Raw genomic sequence first — 24,624 nt, forward strand, 5'->3', positions numbered from 1 at the left:
AAATATAGGCTTGTATAGCTCACAAATTACAGAGTCAGAATAAAGGTTTTCCCATTTCCAGACATTAGTGAATACAGCTGTGACAGCATATTTGGACAGATACTGTATGAGAGTGGTATTAATCTTTTTTTTTAAACTCTGTGTCAGAAAATAATTGATTTATAGCATCATCTTCGAGATGTATTAGTGAGTCTTGTCCTGACTCTGAGATCATTCTTTGTCTTTGTTATTATTTTTTTCTGTGTCCTGTTGTATTTTGTCATACTTACACTTCCTTTCATTGCCTGTCCTGCCCTGCTGTCTGTCACCTGTGTCTAATTGTCCTTCATTTATGCGTTTAGTAGCCTCTCCTCTGCCTAATTGCCTTTGTATCGTGTGTCGTGTTCTTCAGCATTTCTCTTTGGAAGTTTTTTCTCCCTTAACATCATGATGCTCAGTAGTGGTCCGAGAACGGATTTGAGAACTAAACATAACAGGAAGAAGAAGTTTGATTTTTGTAGTTTTTTCCCCCGCCATGGCCACTACTGAAGCCGCTGATGTCAGTCTTCTCTTTTCCACGGATGCATTCCCAGTGTCCAATCTAAAACCAGTTCCACACATTTCCACTGACTAAAGACGGTGCCAAAAAGCCGGCACCAGCATGGCATCACAAAATTACTGGGCCCAAAATCAGGATCGATGCCAGCAGTGGATAGAGGAGGGGCAAGAGCATCTCAGATGATTTGCAAATATGAAGATTGTTTAAGCTTCTGTTTCTATTTTGTGCATTTAAGCGTTGTGCTCATGTTTTGTATTTTATCTAGGTTCCTAAATGCTAGTGCTTTGATTACACTGAACATTTGAAAATTGTTTTGAGAAGGAACAAAATTCTGTGTCATAAAATGAATTCCTTTTGGTATCATAAAGAAAAAAAAAATCTTACACATAAAAATCCCCAAATTATTAGCTAATTTGGGGAATTTCTGATTTATAACAGATCTCAAGACTGCAAGAAAAGAAAAAAGTGAATCATAACTGATATATTGACCCATTAATAGAAACGTCCTTGAACAGGCATGGATACACATGATAACAAGGACACGGTATTGTGTCAGGTCTTTATGTATTTTGCACGTCCACTTCTCTGTGCTCTGCAAATGTGTATTGATTCCAATCTAACTGTTCGTCTTGCCTTTCCTGGGGATTTACGCTTTAATTATGGAAACATGCATTTGGATGCATACTCACACACAAACCCACACAAATGAAAGCAAACTTGAGACACTGCAGTAAATAACTGCAGACACAAAACTGCACAGACAGACACCCTCTCTGGGTTTCTATCTCATCCTCTTCTCCCTCTCTCTCTCTCTCTCTCGCTTTCTCACACACACACACACACACACACACACACACACACACACACACACACACACACACTTCAACACCCATGCATGCAGATGCTTTTATTTGGTTAGCTAAGGTAAAACAACCCATAGGAGATTATTCACAATTTGGCAAACACGAAACTAAAGCAACTTTTATTTTCAAAAGGACAAAAGTGACAGGAGTGGGTAAAGATAGAGGGGCTGTAAGACACAGCAAACAAGATTCAGTGCAGGGGTATGAGTTGTAATCATCTTAGCCAGAGCTGAAAAACAAACTGCAACAACAAATCATAATTCCTGGCTTAAATAAAACTGTCACTCTACCACCCAAAAAGCTTGCAGTGGAACCGGGATCCATCTTCAGATGCTTTTCTTGATTTTTCTCTCATTTCTTTCCATATTGGGAATTTTTTTTTTTCTTACTTCAATGAAACTCACAGAGGGAGCCGACTGCAATGTAAAGTACCCTCAGGCAAATTTGTGATATTGGTCTATGAAAATAAATTGTCTTGACTTCTGTTAAATTTGCAATTAGCATAAACAATACCTACTGTTCAGACTTTTAACTGAATAATGCTGCCTTGTCTGGTGCTCCAGGGCAAATAAATAGGGTTCGGTAGCAGCAGTTGGAGGGCATGAGCTGACTGACTTCTGCTATCTTTCTTGCCATAGCTGTCTCTAAACTGAATAGATACAAGGAAATGGAGGAAAACCTCTTCGGACTGCAGCCGCAGGACAGACGACATGACAGGTGAGGCAGTAGCATGGAGAATGTACAATGTTCCTGACTGTCTGTCGAGTGGGTGAAATCCACAGTGGTACTTGTTACTAAGCAGCAGAGTGATTTCTCCTGCTGCCAGGTCTCTGAAGGACACTGACATCCCCCCCTCCCCAAACACACACACACACAATGAAGACCAAGAGTTTTCCTGTCAGAGCATTTTGTCTTTCACTGACTGATCAAATATGTCATTTGTGTGTCTCTCTATATAGAAATGTGTGTGTGCGTTTGTGTGTTTGTGAGTGAGTGGTTGACAGAGAAGCAGCAGGGGATCGCGAGCAGTGACCGGTGACATATCGAAGGAGCCAGGACACATCAATCAGAGGAACAGGTGCTTACACGCCGTCCTTCCTTACTAATCCTCCTGCCCTCGAACAACACAGGCTTGTTTCGTCATTCGTCCACCTGCTTCGTCTTCTGACCCTTTCTCTAAAAAGTCACCCAGAGCGACATCCCGAAAGCAATGTTTCTTTTATTCTGTACACTTCCCCCTCACCACCTAGTTCTTCTGTCTTGCAGCAGTGCTGTCACAGTTAGGCGTCATCTTCAAGTTCAAGTAAAGTTTTTGGTTTTTTGACTGCATGTGGCAGTGCAAAATTGACTTAAAAAAAGGCAGAAGCTACAGTCAACCAGAAATGAATAATAGATAAACAAGAGCCACGGGAACAGAAATCAATTGCAGATGTATGTGAGGGAATAAAACTGAAAATAAGAAAATTCTCAATTGAAAGTTGCTGAAACTCACTAGGCACCATACAGGTCACTTTTCAAACACGTGTTAAAGTAATCCACTTAATCTCACTGCACTTTAAAATATGGGGAAGCAGGGACACAACATTTTTAAAACGCACTAATCTTTGCTTATTAGAATGAACACTGTGGTGTGTTTTTAATAGCTTTAGACGCAGACAGTCTTTCCTTTTGGTTTCAGTTTTCATTGATAAAATAACTCACAGCTGGCTACGCTTAAAAAAGATGAAAACTTAACAAGTTGATGATAGAAATTTAGAACCCCGACTTAAGTATCAGTTAATATTTTGATGAATATTTGACACAGATTAATCATCTCTTTGACACATTACATGACTTGAATGAATTAAACCTCTGAGTGCAGTCCCTGTAAAAATTCATCTCTTGTATTTTAAATGGCACTGACTCCAGAGGTGGCTAAAGTACACACTTTCTTTACTGAAGTAGAAGCACAGACACTTGTGTTTAAAACAAAAACAAACAAACAAAATAATACCAGCACATGAGAATGAAATGTCATGCCAATCTAAATCTATTGAATGTACTTAGCTGGAATCTCTTATGTAAGACACAAGCAGGGAAATAGTTATATTTTCTGCTGCCTATATTGTAGATGGGTGACTATTCAGGTGCCTCCTGAATCGAACCTACAGAGAGGAGTGCTCCAGGGTGCCACCAATTACTCACCCGTGTAGTTCCACTGCAAACCTCACTGCCACTCACACTGAAATCTAAATGGTGCAATCTACCTATGCTCGGTGTGTACACTCTTATGCATCGGGGAGGGGATTCCACCTCGTGCCTAGCCCCTCAACAAGTGACCGCACCGCCACTAAAGCAACAAAACGAAGCATAAAACCTTAAACAAATTAGTAAAAGATAAAAAACAAATACACCCTAAGTTACAGTACTTTATAAAAGCAAGATTTAAAATACAGAAAATAATTCTGAGTAAAAGACCATAAAACCAGGACTCAGTCGAGGCCAGTCCATAAACGTTTGTAAGATAACAGGCCACAACAAGACAGAATAAAACTGAACAAGACTGCAGCAGTATGGCACAATCCACTTTCTAAAGGGCAATACTAAAATGAACAGCTTTCATGAGCAGACCTGCAGTGCTTAGCTGTCTAATGCTTTCAGCCACCTTGGATGGAAAAAGACTGCCAAATACCTCCATGTAGTAGTGAAGCGCAGCTGTTTCTTATAGGGCCTCTAATTAGCAGCTGGGAAGGTGTGGATGTTAGTGCTGCATTTGCGAACATCACGTAAAAATCTACTTCACTACATTACCTTTAAATCTAACCTCTCTTCTTCCTCTCCTGCCCTGTCTTTCTTACATCTTTCTCCATCTCTGAGAGAACTTTTTTCTCTGGCTGGGAAACAGATTAGCTACAGACACGGTGAGCGACAAACTGCGCACAAACAGTCTGTATATTTGCTGATATTTCTTGAGCTGCATTTGAAATGTTGCATTTGAAATTGCCTGCCACTTAAAAAATGTTGCTCCCTTTATGCTTGCTCCTCTTCTGTAGAGCTAGCTAGATACTCACATACTCCAAACTAGAGATGTACCAATCCGATATTACGTATCGGTATTGGTCCGATACTGACGTAAATTACTGGATCGGATATCGGAGGGAAATAAAAAATGTAATCCGATCCATTAAATATCAAAAAACCTCACAAAATTTGCAACATGGCGTAACTTGGCTCATAACCGTAGCACCTCGGAGCAGTGTGCATCACGTGAAAGAGCGGCTGTGTGTATTTGTAGCCTTGCTAGCAATCCGGAATTTTATCTCCGAGGAAGTTATCCCAGAGAGAAGTAAAGCAAGTGTGTAAGTTCGTCTCTGAATGTTTATAAAGCATTTCCGCGTTAAGCTTAACAACCGATATATGGAGCGACTGCCTCTTCTCTCTCCCTCCCTCTCCTGCTGCTACTTCAGTCATGAAACTGATCAATGATCAGCTGATCGGCTTTTCTGTCAGGAGTCCATCTTTCTTGTTTGTTTTTGGCCCACTTTACGCCAGAAAGAGGAAACCAGCAACTGAACAACAGCAGCACGTTTAAGCTTAAGCTGTTGTTAGAATTTATTTAATATTACTTTCTACACCAGAATCTTTTTCTACGTAGCTGACAGCTGGTAACTGTGCAGGGGCGGATCTAGCAAAGTTTAGCCAGGGGGGCTGATAGGGCATTAACAGGGAAAAGGGGGCACAAAGACATACTTTTCTTTCTTATTCTCATTTAAAATGTCTAGCTTTTATTAAATAATTATCTGACACCCAAAGTTTTAATTTGATGTAAAATGAATAGAAGTCCATTACTGTATATAGTAACTATTAAGTCTAATATATACCCCAGTAAGCTTTTCCTTTGGGAAGGTACCATCTGTGCAGTCTGCAATTCTGTTAAAGAAAGATGTTGAATCTATTTAATATTTCTTGAAAAATAATTGATTTCTGTGCATTTTCTTTTCACACTGCATCAAATTAAGGTTGATTACGTCGATTAAGCATCATGAGGTGCAGCGTGAGGGGTGGTTCCCTATTTTGTTTTTGTTTTTTTGTTGCTGGGAGTTGGAACCCTATCCGGTCGTTAAGTCTGATGTCACTAGCCGTGTCTGGGCCTAAACTCCGCTGCAGGTCCATATATCAAACGATCACTATGGCATTACTGAGAGTTGAAAAACTGTCTAAAGTCTTTCATCTTTAATGAAATGATCAGCGTTCTGCTCTACCAGGTGTAACAATTGAGTTTAACATCCAGGCATCCATGAAGATGGAATTTATGACATTTAACGGAGTTAGAAGTTAGCAGGAAGTTAGCTCGCTAGCTTCTGTCTAAATACAATATAGCATGTCCTGACTGCGGGGTTTTGGAAACAAATTAAAACCTACAGCTCTGTTATCACTTCCAACATAAATGAAGACAGAAAACTAAACAGCAGTGACGTTTGTAGGGTTACTGAAGTTTGGCTAGCTGGTATATAATGATGTGCTATGTGACCGCTAGCGACACAGCTATGTTAGCATAATATAAACAAGCTAACTTTTTTTCCACTCGATAAAAGTTAACGTGAGTGTTCTCGGTGGTCAGGAACAAATGTAATCGCATGGCAGGATGCTGTAAAAGGACCAAACTTCAGACTACTTTAGGCCCGGAAGTAGGATTCGTCACGTCATCACTTAATGACCGGATTAGTTAGGTTGCTTAATATTTACGCTAAGTACTCTTTAAAATACCAGAGTAGGGAGGATGGAGTAGGTTTAAGTTTATTAGATTGATCAGTATTGCTGAACTATGAAATTTTTTTTTTTGCGTACAGGTATAACAGAATACCTTTAGTCTTGTTGTTTTTTAAACTTGAGTATGAACTTATACAAAATGCAGCAAGATAAAAAAAAAAAAACAGTTTTATTGATTAAAAAACACTATATCGGATTCATATCGGTATCGGCAGATATCCAAATTTATGATATTGGTATCGGACATAAAAAAGTGGTATCGTGCCATCTCTACTACAAACACAACTTACGGATATCTACACAGCTCTGAAGTTTGCCCTGCTGAAGTGTAGATTTTACTACAGCAAAGTAGAACCAAGTTCAGTCTCTTGAAGATTTGCAGGAGTGTTAAGTAATACTTATTATTACACGTATTATTCTGTATGTCAGCTGCGATACACACTACCTAATTATTTTTGTACAACTTGAATGTACCTACCAAAAACAACAACAGCAACATTTGACTTCAGTACCAAACACAACAATTTGACAATTGTTGCAAACATTTGCACATATACTTTTTCCACAGTGAAAACAAAAACAAGGCTACAGCACATTTTACCTGCAATGCCTGGAAAGAATCTGCTGACAGATTTTGATGACATACGATGCTACTTTCTGAAAGCTGTTGGGCTCATCAGCTATAATTCATAGTGAAGTTACAACTACATGTATAGCAAGAAGTATAGCAATACACAATTTGAGATGTTGTTTTTTTATTTTTAATAAAACATGATGTTTTAAAATAAGTCACTTTAAAAATCGTTTGGTTTCATTTAACCCTTTACCTCTAATGAATAATCTAATCCTTTCTGTGCTCTCGATTACCTTTTCTTTCCTACTTAATCTTCTTTTTATAAACTATATCTGTGATATTTTTGTCTCTTTTCCCTGCTCCCTGCCTACTCTGGTTGCCCCACTGGCTCATAAACCTTGCATGCCTCATTACAGGTTTGGGCTTTCTACTCTGGTGGCCAGTGTTTGGGTCCTCTCATCACTGTAACATCACACTATACATGGTTTCTGCAAATGAGGTTAAACATGCTTTGGTGGCAGGAGTAGCTTAGGTGGTTGAGCAGGCTGGCCTTTAAATGTTGGGTTGGTTCAATGCCCGATTCCTCCTGTCTGCATGTTGTGCCTGTGAACATGAATCCAGGAAATGCTCCTGGCATGTTTTGGAAAAATGTGGAAGCCCATTAGGACAAAACATGCCTGCCAAATAAATGTAATGAAAGGCTGGCCACAATCATAACACGATGGCGATCCCACAGACCTTCCCACTCGCTCAGCATAAACATATTTCTCATAAGCTATAAACACTGTTAAGATATTGGTTTAAAAACTGTTGTTTGTAAGTGACTGTCTTTAGGTGCTGCAGCTTAATTTGCAATGGAAGAGTGGGTGCTAGCTTTCTCAAATCTAATTTACTGGCTGTCAGAGCGAATGCGGTAACTTGATTCGGGAGTTTTTCAAAGCAGATATCTAAAGCTCAGTGAGATCGCACTCACACCACGCTACAGTGGAAAATCAACAGTGAACCAGAGGAGTTTTTTCAGAGGTACACCAAACAAAAAGAACGCAGAATCACACGACTGCACAGAAGTCAATAAACACACACACATAAACAGGTACGCACGGCAGTTCCACTCTCCCCAGTGAAACCATCATGCATCTCTCAGAGCGCAGATATTATTCGAACATACTGAACTGAGTCATTATGGCCCATCACAATGTATCCATCATGGCGGACCTCTTCCATCTCTCTCAACATGATGGCTCTGCCTCTTTTCCCGTCTCCCACTGAGGTCTGTGGAAAATAAACAGGCTCACAAACACACACACAAAATCCCCCCCTTTTGCTTTTCCTACATTGTTTTGCTCCATTCTCTCCCTTGTGCTTCTTGACTCTACTGTCATTTCCCCCATCTCTTCTTCCTGTTTTTGTGAGGTGAACATTTCAAATCACCCTTGAGATGCACACTGTCTGCGACCTTCACAGTTTCTCTTACTCCGTCTGTCACCCCCCCCCCCCCCTTTTTTTTTTCTTGTGTGTTTTTCCTTTGTACTCCGATATCTTTATGTGGGGCATCCCCCCACACCACCCCCACAAACTCCCCATCCCTGCTTATTGTCCAGCTCTTCTCTCTATTCTGTCATCTCTTTCAGCCTCTCTGGCTTGCACACTGTCTGTCTTGCTCCATCTATTTGTCAGAGATTCAGCGTGTCTCATTTATAAAAGGTGTTCTGTTTCACACAGCATTCCTCGTTTTAAAAATTGCCTTTTTTTTGGTTGTTGTTTTTTGCAAGAATTTTCTTTGTTTTGTGAATGCGCGTGAATGGCTCATTGTTTCACCAGTTATATTGTCTAAAGTAACTGAACATTGAAACCTAGGATGAAGAATGCAAATGTGGCCCTGTGTGTGTTTGTAACCTGAAAGGCACACACACACACACACACTTCTTCATTTCAATGAGTCACCCTGTTTCTCCTCTCATTTGACTCAAGGAAAGCACTGAACAGCTTCCTGAGCACTGTCGCTGTGCTCATCCAACCGTCCTCGCACTCAGCCTCCTCCCTACACATCAAAAGCGCACGTACACAAACTCAAAACTTTGCACTTTTCATTATTGTTGCATGTCTTACCTACGAGGCACAGAAAAAAGACTCAGAGAGAAGCTAATTTCTGTCTACAACAATTTTCAAAAACAAAGTAAGCACATGCAAATGAGCTTTATTTACTGTGGTGCCTAATTTGAACAGTGCATCCCCAAACTCCTCATTATGATAATGCTCTCTGCAACACATTAAATGATAAACACATGCATGCCCAAAAATCTCCAAAAAACGTACATAAAGAAACACACTTAATTCTCAGCAGGTCTCTTTTCCTTTAAGACTCAGATCCAAAAAGGGGGAAAAAAAGCTATGCAAGGGAACAGCAAAGGCAGGTAGGGGGGCTGAGAGTGTATTTTGTGAATGTGTGTATGTTTTATGCGTGCCTGCAGAGTTCTTAGAGAAACTAGGGCTGTTCTCAAAGATGTAAGACTTGTTCTGACTGTTAAAATACATAGTCAGAGGTGAGGCGGAAGAAGTAAAAGGAAGCATAAGGAATTGAACTGATAAATGATGAGGAGAGTGAGTGATGAGCAACAGACTGTTGACCAGCTGGGAGGAGGAAGCTTTGTCTCTCACCTGCCAGAAGATGTTGTCAATGGTGTTGCCTAGAAATCCTTCTCTGTTGTCAGATGACAGCAGCTTGGGCCCCAGTATCGTCATGAACTCCTCAAAATCCACCTGGCCGTCCCCTGCAGGTAGACAAACACACACACAGAAAAAGAGGAGCAAGGAGACAGACCAGCACAAAAAAACAATCAGATACTGAGACAGGAAGGATGGCAGAGCAGAGTTAAATAATGCATTTTATGACAAAGTTAATTTCATTCCAGAAACAAAGGAGACAGATCAACAGATGGGTGTGTGCTTTCATCCATGACGAGCACTCGTGCAGCATCGGCCTTAATTCACCTTTCGGATACAATGTGTGGACCTGCACGAGTGTGTGCCTGTGTGTGTCTGTGGGACTGATTTTTGTGACAATTCAGGGATCATTTGGCAGATTTAAATTCAAAAGAGACAACTTTGCGTGTGCTTTCATTATGTATTCTGCAGCCGTATGTTGTTATAGATAACAGTCAACAGGCAGCGCCCCGTGGAATAAATACACGCACTGTGGCACCACATTGTAAACACCATAAAACACCCAGACTTATTACACTGTATATTGCCAATATTGATTTTATGACCAGTTAAAATTGTTATCTAATGTTCGGATTATTACGTGTTATCGTAAGGAGCATATTAGACGCATTAGTAGTCTGGACAAGGTGCGGTAATGTTGTGTGAGAACACCGTTGTGTGTGTCAATTATTTTTTTTATTCCTTCCTGAAAATTATTTGTAATTTGGAAGATATAATAGAAAAAATGATTCAAACAATACTCACAGATAATGCTAGAGAGCCTGAAAATGTTCTATAAACACACCAACAATTCAGTATGTTGAATACAAAATTAAGTTTTTGGTATATGAAGACATTCTTCTGAAGAAAATATATATTCCTATACTTATTACAAAATTATGCATTTTTTGCAGTAAATGTCTTATTATCACTTTTAAATTATTTTTCAAAAATGACTAGGAGATTACAGACCCATAAAATAAACCATTATCTTGTATTATAGGATACTGCGCACATGAAAGAGCATCAGCTTGGTTCCAAAGCCTGACTACAGCTTCTCAAAAGAAATTTGAATTAACATAATATAGAATAATCTTATTTTTTTAAGACTATTTGCCTAAAGCTGAGGGAAAAGGATAATGCCGGATATCAGAGGATCAAGAATGCTTAAGAACTGATTTAATTATACATATAAAATACATCCGAAGAACTGCGCAGGTTTTCTGACACCTTATAAAATTTCTCATTCTTAAAATAATTTTGCCTTTCAGTGCTTTATGAGCGGTGACATGGGGATGATAGCAGTCAGGGGTAAAGGATTTTAAAAGAGATACTGTCTCTCAGCAGAACAAATGGCAGTACTGCTCTCAAGCTGCTCATGGACGCAAAAAGCTTCTAGCTTTGACCTTTGATATTTACAGCGAGCCGTGAAATCAAGAGCAGGCTGATAAGAACCGGCCGAAAGACTGACTAGCTGGTTTGTGATTCAGGGACTGCTGATGAGAAATTGCGGCCCTCTGAGAATTTACAAGCAAAGCAGGAGTTTAAGGAGGAGGCAGGTTCTCTCTCTGTTGTCTCCAGGTGAATTAATTTTAGATAAGTGACCACCTGCTGCCATTTAGGCACTTCAAAGTTTGAAGGACACTGTAACTAAAACTAAAACCCCTTTTTAGCCTCAAGCAAGTGAAAGAGGAATTAAGTTCTGCAAGACTGCATTACTTAAGTCATTTACACTTCATTCAAAATGCAACACATTTAAACATAATGATAAGCTTCTCTCTAAAAGGATAACATTTCAACATTTTTTATTCCAATATAAACACAAATATTTTATGTAAAACAGTCGCACACGCAGAGTTGCACTCTGTGTTTTGCATATGTGAAAATGCATGGTTTGCTGCTCCATGCATGCACCCAAGAGTGTGTCCTTATGTAGCATCTTACCATCCATGTCCAGTCTCTGCATGATGATGGCTAACTCCACTTCACTGGGCATATAACCCAGGGAACGCATGGCCATGCCCAGCTCCTGTTTGGAGATGAAACCATTCCCATCACGATCCAGAACACGGAACGCCTCACGGATCTCTGCGCAGCAAACATACAACACATCGCTGTGCATCACTGTCAGTCTCTCAGCTTCTTTATCTTGTTTGAGGAGATAAGACACATGTTTAAAAAGTTAAACCTACACACTTATCGTAGATAAAACTCTCTGTAAATATTTATCTTGTTGAGGTCACTGTGTTGGTTTCTGGTTAGTTGGGAATAAAGTTGCAAACTTTTTAATTTATGTTATAAGCTGGAAACTGAAACAGCCAGTGAAATCTCTTTATTGGCATTTCCCAAACCTCTTTCTTGTGTTTATATTAAATTATGTTTTGTTTTATTCATTTACATTAATTCATTCATATTTAAGTTACTTTGATTGATACGCAAAATGCAATTGCGTTAATGGTAATTGTTTCTGTCTCTGGGAACAAAGCAGCATGGTGTCGATTAAATGTCTAGCAGCTGAACTGCACGGATTGTTCATTAAACAAGATTACCATGAACCACAAAAAAGTGGCAAACATCAATATTTTTCACATCAGCAATCGATCAAATGCCTACTTGTACGTTAAATGGGTCACAACGAGTGACAGTCAGTTCCTCTCAGCTCTATAGAGTTTCTGCTCACATTTTTGAATTTCCAGCCTTAAGCGTGACTGTTTGCATTCAGTCTCGCATGCTGCTGCATGATGCAGCTGTTTTCTGCATCGTAGCTTCCCACCTCACAATCTACCACATCTCACAGGTTATTGGCCGTAAAACAACAAATATGACCTTGACCTTGAGCATAATATGGGTGATCATTGTGTTTAAGTGTGATTAAATTCTGGGCAATGCTGCAGGAGGAGCAGTGATTCTTGTGAACTCCAGACAAATGAATGAATGGATAAAGATACAATGAAGGTTTTGTATGGCATGGGCTCACTGGTCATTTGGATGAATGAGCTAAAAGGCTTCCTTGACCTCTTTGTGCACAACCTGCTCAGCTCCAAACAGCAGACAGACAAATTAGCTGCTAACTGATGGACATGAAGCGGCAGGACAGAAAATCATTGAGAGTTTATAGAGACAAAAACAAAGTCCAAACGAAAAAAAAAATGTCTATCTATCTATCTATCTATCTATCTATCTATCTATATATATATATATATATATATATATATATATATATATATATATATGTGTGTGTGTAATTTAACCCAACAATTTCTGTGCCAAAATTAATGCTAATCATTTTAATCGCAGGTCAAAGTCATGTGACTTATTTGAAATGTTGTCAGGGAAACTAAAATACATTTCAATGTTTTAAATATGAGGGCAATTGCAAACAACCCGCTCTCTGGTTCGATTTAACAACAATGTTCATACTGTTTCCAGCCTCATAAAATGAAAACCTAAAAATGCAACAGTGAGTCATCAGATGGTGTCAGGGAGATGGACTAATCCATGGGAAAGAAATTAATCATTAACAGGATTTAGCAGGTTTGTAGCTGGTGCTGAAAGGTGCTTCCCTGGTGTTGATAACAGGCTTCCCCATTAACTGGAAGTGCCACAGACAAATCAAGGTGAGAGTGATCTCCCACCCTCGCTCCCTTTTCCCTCTCTCCCTGTTCTTGCTCTTTTACATCTTTGTGTACTTATTGTATTTTACAAACCCCGAGGGAACTGTCCCAATCCCTCCACGCAGCACAATCACCACAAGAACTGCCAAGAGCATTTCCGACTCTCTCCTCCCACATAAAAGGCTTACTTCTATCTTCAAATTGTAAGTAAACACACGGCTTGCAAAGCATCTATCTTTTCATGCAGCAGAATCACTCAAACCTCCGAGGACCGTCTTACAAAATACATTGGTCAATCTCGGGGCTAATTACCTGTCAATCAGTTAGAGCTGTCTGAGAAGAGGAGGGAGCTCTGATTTGGAGTTAGGGGTCGAACTCAACGACGCAATAAAGACGACAGAGGTGGGACAAGCTTTGCAGGACTTTATCTAATATCTTTTAGCGAGCAAGCATTCAGTGCGTTGCGGATCTTTTTTTGCTTCAGGGGTCGGAGCGGGTGCCATTTCACCTAGCATTCTGCAAATCTTTACAGAAGGAACACAATCAAAAGCACAATTTCCCAAAGACTAATCCCTTTTTCAAACCTTAAACAATGAATTTTACATGAAGTTCATCTCTCTGTGTCTCTCTCAGGCCTCGTGTCATTAATATTCTTATCCTGACATGCAGCTCCTTCCTTCCTTTGTGTATTAAGTCAGCCTCAGATCTGTCTCCTATGCCTGTCTTTTCACTGTCAGTTGCGTGAGAGCTGAAGTTCAGTCACAGCCCCCGCCTAAGCCTGTAAATATCCCCTACGGCTGATAACTAGACTCAAGCACCATGCCACTGCCTCCCCCAACAAAATAAAGTGAGAAACAGAGGCGAGGGATTGGGAATGCGGGTGAATGTGCGGCCTCCCAAAACAAAGTGAAATGTATTTGTATGCAGCTCAACAGTGAAGAGTAGATTTTCAACAGGGTACAAATGAGCTAGTCCCTGATATATTACTGTGAAATGCCTGCGTGTGTTCATGTGTTAGGCTCCAACCCTGCCTGTGCATGACTCGGTATTATGTGGTCAACCCCCAGGACTATACATGTTCTTGATGTGATTGATGAAATGCCTTAAAACTAGAGAAATGATAGGAGGGATCTACACAGGGGTGATTAACTAGCTTTCTATCTGCAGTAACAGATGATCCTAGAAGAACCTTCAGCATCTCTCTGAAGTGGGATTAGGAGTTTTCAAATGCTGGCAGCATATACCACTGATATTTGGTCCACATCAAACAGTCCCATTGCTTACAACGAAGCTGTAGCTGACAGGCACTAGATAAGACCACATCAGGATGTCTGGAACCTAAGAGTCCAGATTCAATTTATATAAAAGCTCTACACACGGCCAGACTACTTTCACGTTCTTGCTGCCCTTGACTAACAAGACACAGACAGAGGCCAACCAGACTAATGATGATGAGACGTTTTACTGTACCCGCTTTGCTCGCAGTAAAGCAACTGTTTTATTGAACTGGGTTGAGTTTAGTTGTGCACAAGGGACGCTGGATTAAAAGATTTATACTACAAAGTACTTCATACCAAAGCTCATTCGAGCAAGCTACAATGGGCCACATGTATAAGCACAAACAAACAGGCACAGTCAGAGAGTCAGAGACAAACTCTCATGCTCTCATTCCTCGGTCTATGGCAGGATTAGCTGTTTGTTTCATATCAAAGGACAACCACAGGGTAAGAAGTCTTTGTTTTTTACACCTGGTCAATCACATCAAATCAGGACCCAGATGTACTGCATGCACAGCACGATTTTGGATTGCTGCAGAAAAGCTGGCAGTCAGTGAAGTGCGTCCATGATGTATAAATTCAGTAAAGGCCAGTTTAAAGGAAAACCCTATTTGTTTTCCCAGGTTAAAGCACAATAAAGATAAATTTTCACTCACCAAAGTAATCGCCGGGAAAGAAAAGCATAATTACGTCAGATTAGTTGCCATTTAATTTACCAGCAACACTGGCAGTTAGCACCTCTATAACGATCAACCCTGTAGGACACATCTACTGTTTATTTTGGATGTCGAATTTGATTTAGGAAGTCTTTCTTCCTACTGTGGTGAATGTTTATACGGTTACATGCGCATCAACACAAGAGTCGAGGCAAGTCTTGGGCTGAAACAACCCAACATTCACTAGAGAAAAATAAACAGCCTGCACATTGCAGCTCTTCATCAGACCTTTATGAGCCAGACGCTCAAAAAGTTAGTTTTCATGATGCAATAAACAGATAAAACTTGGGCCCCACAGTGGGTTAGATGTCGATTCTTGTGTTTATAACATGGCTGCAGTTTTATCACTTCCGTGGTTCTTATAAATCTGACTAACTGTGGGGATTTGTTTACAAAGAGTCTGTGAACCAGTTTAAAGGGAACACTTGTGCCTGTTGCTGTACTGAATCCATGTTTTCTTTTAGTAATGTTGCTAGATTCCTCGTAGTAGATTAAGATCTTAACTGATAAAACTATTGGTCAGAGCTGCAAAAATAAACCTCCTTAAAATAGTCTTTTTCTGGTTATTTACACACACAAACATTACAAGAAGGTGTATTTTAGCTCAAATTATTAATGTGTAGCGTTGCTTTCCAAGAATCTATTTGCCACATCAAAGCCTTTGGTGCGAACACATAACATCAATTTTCATGGAAGATGAATTTGAATTGAAAACTTAAATTACCATACCAGTATCAACTGGTCATATATACATTCTGTCAGACACTGCTTCCTTCTGAGCCCATTGAATTGATTTTATTTCCTGAGCACTATAATTGGAAACCAATGAATCCAGTCAAGCTCAGACAAAGTGGCTAAATGGAAAAACTTTTCCTCTGGAGACTTGGAGCAGTGTAACTGCATTGTTCTGGCAGTGAACCATTAATTGCTAGTACCTCACACTTCATTCTGCATCCCCACACACTCCCCCCTTCTCTCGCTCCCTTTGTCAGCACACTCACCTCCCAGCTCCTCAGTGGAGAGGCTGGTTAGCTGGAAGGCTTCGTTCCCCTCTGCCAGGGAGCTGCTCAGGTAGTTGTCTGGATAGAGCAGGCCCGCCCGCACATGGTGGAATGGCATCTTCTCCCTGCAGAGCACACATACACACAATCTAAATAAGCTATGCATGCCACAGGTAAGAATGAGGTGAGAATGTGTGGCAAAGCATGGGTATTCTAAGCAGTCATGAGCCCTTTTTTAGAAACACGAGCTCCTGCTGAGGCAACATTGTTCCTTCCACACTTCTAATGTTCAATCCAGTCTCCTCCTTTCAGAATCGCAGTGACAAATTATGTAATCACATTATAATTCAACGGAGTCACAGAAAATATTCCACTACTATTGTTCTGATAATACCCTCATAGTACAGTCAGGCGATTCATCTCCTATTGTCTTTGTCCTGCTTGGTCTTTGTTCAGTCTCCTTGGTCCACAGAGGAGAAGCGCCACACGCTTGCCAGATATAATTTCTTCCAACCCTCCCTGTCAGATCTGCTGACTAGCTGTCCCTCCAGACAGTCCCAAACGCCACCCAACACCTCGCCGAGACACCTCGGGGCGAGACAGGGCATCAATCAACCGTGGCCCACGCTGTCGTATGATCAGAGCCATTCTCTGTTTTGATTCATGAGAGTCATGCCTCTGAGGGCTTGTAATATTTTGACACTTTGGCGATATGCTTCATGTTATATTCCTGCCAATAGTACACAGTGAACTGAGCTGAAGGGAGGGAGAAAAAGAAAGAAAGATAGATGGATAGATAGGTAGGTAGGAAGAGATAGAGATCCCAATAGGATTTTGCGAGCCAGCCACTGCCAGACAGGAGAGATAGATTTGGAAGTGGGGGTATCTATGAGATGGGAAACATGGCAGAAATATAAACCATCTCTTCTCCTTCTAGACTGAAATCCTTTTTGGATTTTGGAATTGGAGCAGAGGGAAGAAAATGACCCAAAGTGTGCAAAGACAAAAACAGCCTAAAAGGTTAAGAGCAGTGCGATTGCCTGTTCTGATGATCTGTGGAGGGCATCAGGTGTGAAAATTGCATATGTGCATGAGACAGAGGCAGACAGCAAACAAAGTGCGTGCGGGGAAGTATTTATGTATCCATAGTTTTGTGCGCTCGGAGGAAATTTGCTCTTCGGTCCATCTGCTCCTGGGTCTACTCGTGCCTCACCTGCACATTAAAGGTACTGCGGTCACCGTGGCAACATATATCTGTTCTGCAGACATCGGTCTCAGCCAACAAGACGCAAACACACACAGACACACTGAGGCCTCATTATTAAACATTTCCAGGTACTACCTGCAGTGGCTGCATGTCACATGGAGAAATAAAATGAAAGCTTAATGTGAGAATATTTGCGTTAATTCATAATTAAAAAGTTCAAATGTTTCCAAACAGTTTAATAGAATCACAGGGCTTTCTGCTTCAGCTATACTTACTTTGGTGTGACCAGTGGAGGGTGGTTGTTACTAACTACTGTTGCTTTGTAACAGACACTGAGCTGTTTTCACACATAAACTTCAAATGCATTCTCACTACTAGAGCTCCAGTTGGTTTTGGAGAAGGGTGGTGCTTACTTAGAGCATGCACAAAGAAGACCACATGGGCTTGACTGGTCATCTCGCAGACTTTAAACTATAAGGAGCTGCAGGTAAAAGAGGCTTTGATATCACATCAAAGCTATTCGGACATTTGCTTTGTCACATGCAGCACTACAGAGAAGTGAGAAACAACACAAAAACACTCCAGGGCTGCAGTGCATGTGTGATAATGGCTCATTAATTCTGTTGCTTTTACCCCACATTTACTGCACTTTGCTGCCACGCTGGCTGCTGTTTTCCAAAAATTACTCGAAGGTGCTTTGTGTGGATTGGCAACATCAGTGAAATACAACCACACTGAGATTCAGCTCATTTAGAAACTGGCTTGCGTGGCTGCAGGTTCAAATCCTTCATCTTCATGTTCTCACAGCAGAATTTAATAACTTGTCAAGTCATTTTGTTTCATTGTTGCTAAGCTCAGCAGCAGCAGGTAGGTAGTTGAACAGCTTTATAAACTGTCTTCCCCTCACCTAATCACATTATTACTTAAGACTCCTCTTAATTTTGTCTATGTTAGCCTGCTGCCCATTAACGAAATAGTATTAACAATAAATTAAGACAATTAAAATGACTCTTACTTTGTATTGTGGTAGAAAAAAATGTAATAAAACAACTTAAAATGAATATTTCCCATTAAGTAACCCAGCACTGGGATACACATGACATCTCAGTCTGAACTAAAACTAAAACAATAAACATTGCATCTGGGAAAATGTGCAAAAGATGAGAAGGTGACAATCTCCTAGTCAAATGCAGCATTGATGCCGAATTTTATTGCCACTGACATCATTTTTTTTCATTCAACTTATATCTTTCATGCTCAATTTATTTATTTTATTTTTTCTGTCAGATTTTGTTCATTCACAGTGACATAAATCTAACCCCATACGTGAGCACTATGAATGCTGTCCAGCCTAAAAATGTGGCATTATCTGCATATTTGATAAGACACTCCACCCTCCAGTGCTGCAGTTAAAAGCTATACGATAGTTACTTTTGATTTGGGGGATTCAGAACAAGTCATGTGTATAACCTGATCCTTGCTTTTGGCACATTTGTTCTGATGTATGCATGCATGCTGTTTATTTGTCATGGTTTAGCAGTCTGCTGCGGATATCCAGTATTTAGCCTATGGGAACAAAACGACGACGGCAGTAATGAAGATTTAATGTGTGAACATTAGCCACAGAATAAATTCTCAAATTCTTCAACGACTCAAATGAGCAGGAAATGGGAATTATTCAATCAGCGGACAAATAAATAAGACATATGATATGAAATTAATATGAGAATGTATTGCAACAGTCCATCTGTTCCCACAATTGTTCCCCTGACAGAAACGCCCACTCACTCGTGGCAAAAACCAGCAGACACGCGTGCACAAAAATCAAACACTTGCACACCGGTCCTTTCTCTCTGTTGTTTTCCATCCTTCCCTGACATTCTCCTGTATATTTTTGGATGGTGGGTTTTTTTTCTACTTGTGAAATCACCCACTGTTGTCACAGAGATGGACATTAGCGCTGACATGATTTAGCAGAGAGCCACCATCTGATAAGCTTCATTCACTGTGTGAGAGCAGGATGAGGAATAGTGGAATAGTGGACATAAAGGCAGGTGTGTTCGTGGGGCATGCAGGGGCAAAGGGGATGAAAGGAACGAATCAAAGTGGGCTGACTGACAGTGTTTGAACTGTGGGGTCACTTGCACCCCAGGTAGCCCATTTTCAAGTCTGCAATGGTGGTGATCAGAACAGATTTGAGCTCAGAGAGGAGAGGCTGAGATGAAGCGAAACGAGGTACTGTGAGTGAGAGAAAAAAAAAAAGCGTTACATAGGGAAAATGGAGAATAATGTTTTTTTTTTCTCACCTTCCTCACCTCTTCCCCATGGAGTAAAATGCATTAGCAGAATAGTAGGAAAGAGATGAGGGGATCACACCATTGCTTTTTTTCCAGCACCGTATGCACAGTGCAGCCATCAAAAGCAGGCAATCCTACAACAGATTAACAATATCAGATTTTCTCTTCCACATCAAGGAGAACAGGTTTTTACTTCTACTGCAGCCAACAGTTAACCATCGAAACATACAACTACTAACTACAACTAAGCCATTAAACATCATCCAAAGCTTCTCTGATGTGCACGAGAGCTGTAAGCAGGCCCAGGAGAGAGATACCAGATAAACGAACCAATGATCCTCTCTGCACTTCAAGCCAGTAAAACATCATTTTTTCTCTTCATGTCTCCTTCACTTTCAGTTAAAGCCTATGCCACCTGCCAACAACAATGAAAGAGCACAGCTGATCATCTGAAGCACCAGTGCTGGAAACAGCTAAAATGCCACTCTGTGATTCATCATCCTTCAGTTACTATAAACCACAAAGGAAAAAGAAATATGGAGAGAAGGTCTTGTGAATTTATGGATCAAAGAAAGACATGTGTAAGATCAACAAGAAGCCCACAATAAAGTTGTGTCTTATTAGATTTACAGATTTTAAACCAACAGAAATGGTTAATTAAATAATTCACTGTGCCTCTGCACAATGTCACATTGTCAGCATCCCACTGAAGTCACCTTGGGCAAACTGTCTAGCTGTCACTGCACAGCTGTGATATCAGTTGTCTTTCTTCTGCCCATCAAGGCTGTATTCTAAAAACATCTCTCCAACGAGGCGCTGTATGGGCTGTGAATCCTGCCGCCCAAAACCCCCTCTGCTGGAGTTCAACTTGGGTCAATTTCAATCCCCATCTGCAGCTGCTGCGCTAACTGAGCAGCTCTGCTGAGTATGTGATCTTATATCAGGTGTTTTGAAAGAGGCTGTTAGCATCCCACCCAACAAGGGGGAAAAAAGCTGGACACTCATGATAGTGTTCCATACTGCGCGCCTCTGCGGCGGAGGGAGCGCAGCTGGACACACACCACTCCAAGCTGCCAAGCTGCTGATCTGTCACACACACTCACCGCATAATGGGGTGTGCGAGGATTTGAAAATAAAGAAAAACATTCATGTGTGCTAATACCCCCCACCCCTCACCTCAACCTCTTTATACGAAGAAAAAAACAAACAAAGTCAAACTAAATCTACACTCCCAATTACCTATAATACCCACCATCCGTTACCATCCACAGGCGAGTCTCCTCCAGGGTATCAGATGATGAATGTGTGTAAGGCAGGTGACAGATTTGGCCATCACGCTTTATGACTGTGGAGTTTTAGAGCATCTGGCAATGAGAACGAATACAACTGGGCTTTAGACTGCAGCCAGTCTCCATTTATCAGAACCAATATGTGAGCTGCTAAAGCCTGAGAGAACCGGAGAACGGCTGAAGAAGCCACAGAGCATAATGCATAGAGTGAGATGGAGTGTTATGCACCCTGCTGCGTACTGAGACAATCATACTGTAATTACACTCTGAGATGGACCTACAATCCATCTATAATCACCTAATCATATCGATCAAACCCACACAGCGCTCTGACTCGCGCAGACAGAAAGATTTTAAGAAATAATATATATTTTCAGATATGCACACACACACACACACACACACACACACACACACACACACACACACACACACATCACGCTGTTTTGTCACTTTGTCACCCATTAACAAAAAAAGCACGGCTCACACCTCGTCAACGCATACTGAAGTCTATATGTGCTCCGCACGCGCATACGCCCACGCGCACACAAGCCCTACACATTCACACGGACGAGATTACAACAGGTGCAGTCGCCTGCGCGTCTCCACGGCGATCAGAAGGACCGACGCATGGGCTCTAGGTCGCGGTAATCACCTTTATCACCTTTAACACGCCGCCCCGGAGGCAGCACGCTAATTGGCCGTGAGGGTATAGCCTACCTGCCCGTGAAACGACTTTTCCTCCGGTGTGCGAGTCACCCCGTTCTGTTAGAGCACCGTTGGCGGAGACGCTGAAGGTGTTTGTGTGAATTGCCAAGATGTGTTTATTCTGTTTGCATCCGTCCTGTGCTCTTGAGGAGTCCGTCCGACAGTCAAAGATGGACTCATTCAGTCTCTGTGTTGGACCTGCCTGGGGAATTCACCAGCGTGTCATGTGTTCCACACTTTTTAGATAGTTATTTTAAAAAATCAACTGGTTAGATGGGGAGGACGCTGGTGGTGGTGATGGTGTGAAATGTTGTCCGTTTTGGCTGAAACACAGACCCACATGAATGGCCTTATGTCCGCTTTCTACATCTCACTTCTCATCGCCATGTCTCGAGAATTTGGGGTCGTTTTGGGATGAAGCAGTTGGTAGGTAGAGTGCCAGATCTGCGTCCTATCAGCTCGCCCAGACGAACGCCACCCAGCCGCCCACGGGTCTGGGTCTAAGAACCGGTGCTGCTGTTGCAGCTGCTTCTCTCAGTCGCCTGTTATAAAACAAATTTTAAAAAGAAAGAAATGAAGAAAAAACACGATCTAATTCAGTCTTCCTTGTCGAATTCAAACCACAGCGTGGATGATGCACGGCGAAAGCTTTGAGCGCAGATTTGTCAAGCAGCAAAGGGACGGGAAGGGATCTCCCGACGCTCCTGATGCATCTATCACGGCTACTCCTGCTGACAGATTTAACCCATTTGTCAGTCCAGTCCGGTAAGGGAGGGGGCACATAAGGGGGGCGACGGCAGCAGGCTGTGTATAGGTGAGCGGGAAGATATGCGACGCCGTCCTCAGTGGGAGTTGCCCTTCTATCAGGTGTGTGTGTGAGAGAGAGAGGCTGTGAGGTCCGAGCAATTAAGGGTTCAACGAATCACTGAAACAAAGCCCCGGGGAAGTGTGTTTGTGTTTTTTCATTTAGCCATTCTTCACAGCTATAAGAGTCATTGATGACCAATTATGGTGTTTAGGAAGTGACATCAGCCGCAGTACTTAAATGATGCAGTGTGTCTACCCCCCACTCCATCCCTCACTCCCACCACCCTTCCCAGGTCTTCATCTTTTTCATCTTCTTGCAAGATTCAAGGCACCTTCCTCCACCCAAGCCTTTTTCTTTCTTTTCCTTTTATTTTTAAACCACTGTTATTAGACCTTCCTTTCGTTCTTATCAGGCTGTCTGTGTTTCCAGCCTCTGATGAAAATACCCCCATTTTACACTCCGTATACTAATTATATAATAGACCATGTGAAGCCTCAGCTTCCCCCCATCAGTGGGACCGCAGCAGCTCGATTGCAGTCTTTAGCCTTGAGGTTGAAAACTGTGTCTACCGCGCTGCTCCGCCGTAATATTTAAAAGTAGTTGGAGCAGCCCTTTTCATCACCCGGCGCACTCTCCTCGCGCTGGTCGCAAAGGGTTAATACATTATGCGTTCGCCTCAGGGATGTAGCAGCGTGATGGGCCGCTAGACTGCTGTTTCTCCCTGGGATTTGAGACATCAGTGAAAAGTAAAGACAACACAAGCGAGCCATAAATGTTTCACCGTGGCGCTCTGACGGTGATGGGTACAGAGTTAATGAGGCTATCGAAGGTTTTGAACCTGACCTACAAAGGTCTGAACTTTACCTCTGTTTTTCTAAAGTTTCCTAAACATGAGCATTTTTCTTGAAGGGGGCGCTGTCCATGGTGCTGAATGGCTCCCCCTTGTTTTCCATTAGAGGCGGGACAAATGAAGGTGAAGTAAAATGCCTCAACATTTAGAAGGATTTGGGATCTATTACGATATTTTTTTAAAAACACGTAAACATATTATCATACTTCATCTCCAAAATAACACTCTATGGCCACTCGCTGACCTTTTTAAATGTCAAAATCTAATTTCTGTACTTCTCTAATACTTTAAGATCCGCACTTTAAGGACAGAACTATACAAAAGGTGTCTTTAAAAAATAATAATGTATTTTTTTAGTACAGTTGGTGGACACTAAAACGCGTACCACAAGGAAACATCTATGTATATATGTAACTTAAACATTATGACAGGACATTGAGAAAGGTGTTGTCCTTTTCGAGGAAATTCTGAGCATCAGACTGTTCATGCCCTGCATTCATGTGAATCTTTATACATCCATGTGCATCACTATGCTGAAATACTTTCTGTATTGGTTTCAAATAGATTTTATTTCTTAACATTTCTCATTTTGTCTTATTATTCAAGACACACAAAGGAGCGATTTAATCTTCTTCCTTTTCTGTTAGCCTGGGTTCAGATGTTGGAGGGTAACAAGATGTGCATATATTCAGATGTAGTTCTGCAAGATTTCAAGCTTTCTGCATATTCAAAACGTGTCTTTCAGGATGAGTTTTGTTTATCTTGTCCATCTCAACTACTCTGAAACAAAGAGCATGTTGGATTTATTTAATTCAATAGTGGACATTGGTTGCACACAATTGTTTTGCTTTGGCAGAAACTTAAACAACTGAGTTAAATCAACACAACTCATTCATATTCAATAAACCTGTGCATTTTGTGTTGAGAAAACATGATTGAAACATGTTTAGATGAAGTAAGTTGAGATCTTGGAATATATTAATCCTTCACAATTTTGTCATTTTTATTCCAACACTATTCAATAACCAGTACTTGGTCACTTAAATACTACATGTTGTCTTCATATTACATCAACAAAGTCTAGTTAACATAAAAAAATGAATGGATTTACAACAACTTCCATATCTTTATCTGGGTTGCAGGGGCATAACCCTAAAGTGATAGGTTAAGAGGCAGGGTCCACCCTGGAAAGCTCACCAGTCTATCACATAGAGATAAACAACCATTTGCACTCACAACTACATGGGTAGTTTAGAATGACCAATTAACCTAACCCTAATAAGTGCAGGACTTCTAACTGTGGGAGGAAACAAGAATCCCCAGAAAGAAGCAACTGCAAGCTAGTTAGATTGTAGATTTGAACCCAGGACCTCCTTGCTGTGAGGCAACAGCACTAACCACCACGCCACCAATCCAGGCTTAACAACAGT

General features: G+C 41.1%; 1 protein-coding gene across 1 annotated transcript in view; it reads right to left on the minus strand.

The window, feature by feature from the left end:
- The window catches only part of LOC120733648 (calcium-binding protein 8-like), a 38,823-nt gene extending 14,791 nt beyond the window's left edge, over positions 1-24,032 (minus strand). The window contains exons 1-4 of the mRNA XM_040031955.1: positions 21,549-24,032; positions 16,036-16,160; positions 11,372-11,515; positions 9,383-9,495 (exon numbers count right to left, since the gene is read on the minus strand). Of these exons, the coding sequence (XP_039887889.1) occupies positions 9,383-9,495; positions 11,372-11,515; positions 16,036-16,153 (375 nt within the window). The 5' untranslated portion in view covers positions 16,154-16,160; positions 21,549-24,032. The remainder of the gene's footprint in view (positions 1-9,382; positions 9,496-11,371; positions 11,516-16,035; positions 16,161-21,548) is intronic.
- Between the last annotated feature and the right edge of the window lie 592 nt (positions 24,033-24,624).

This window comes from Simochromis diagramma, unplaced genomic scaffold, assembly GCF_900408965.1.
Source record: "Simochromis diagramma unplaced genomic scaffold, fSimDia1.1 OVJJ01000216.1, whole genome shotgun sequence".
Classification (NCBI taxonomy): Eukaryota; Metazoa; Chordata; class Actinopteri; order Cichliformes; family Cichlidae; genus Simochromis; species Simochromis diagramma.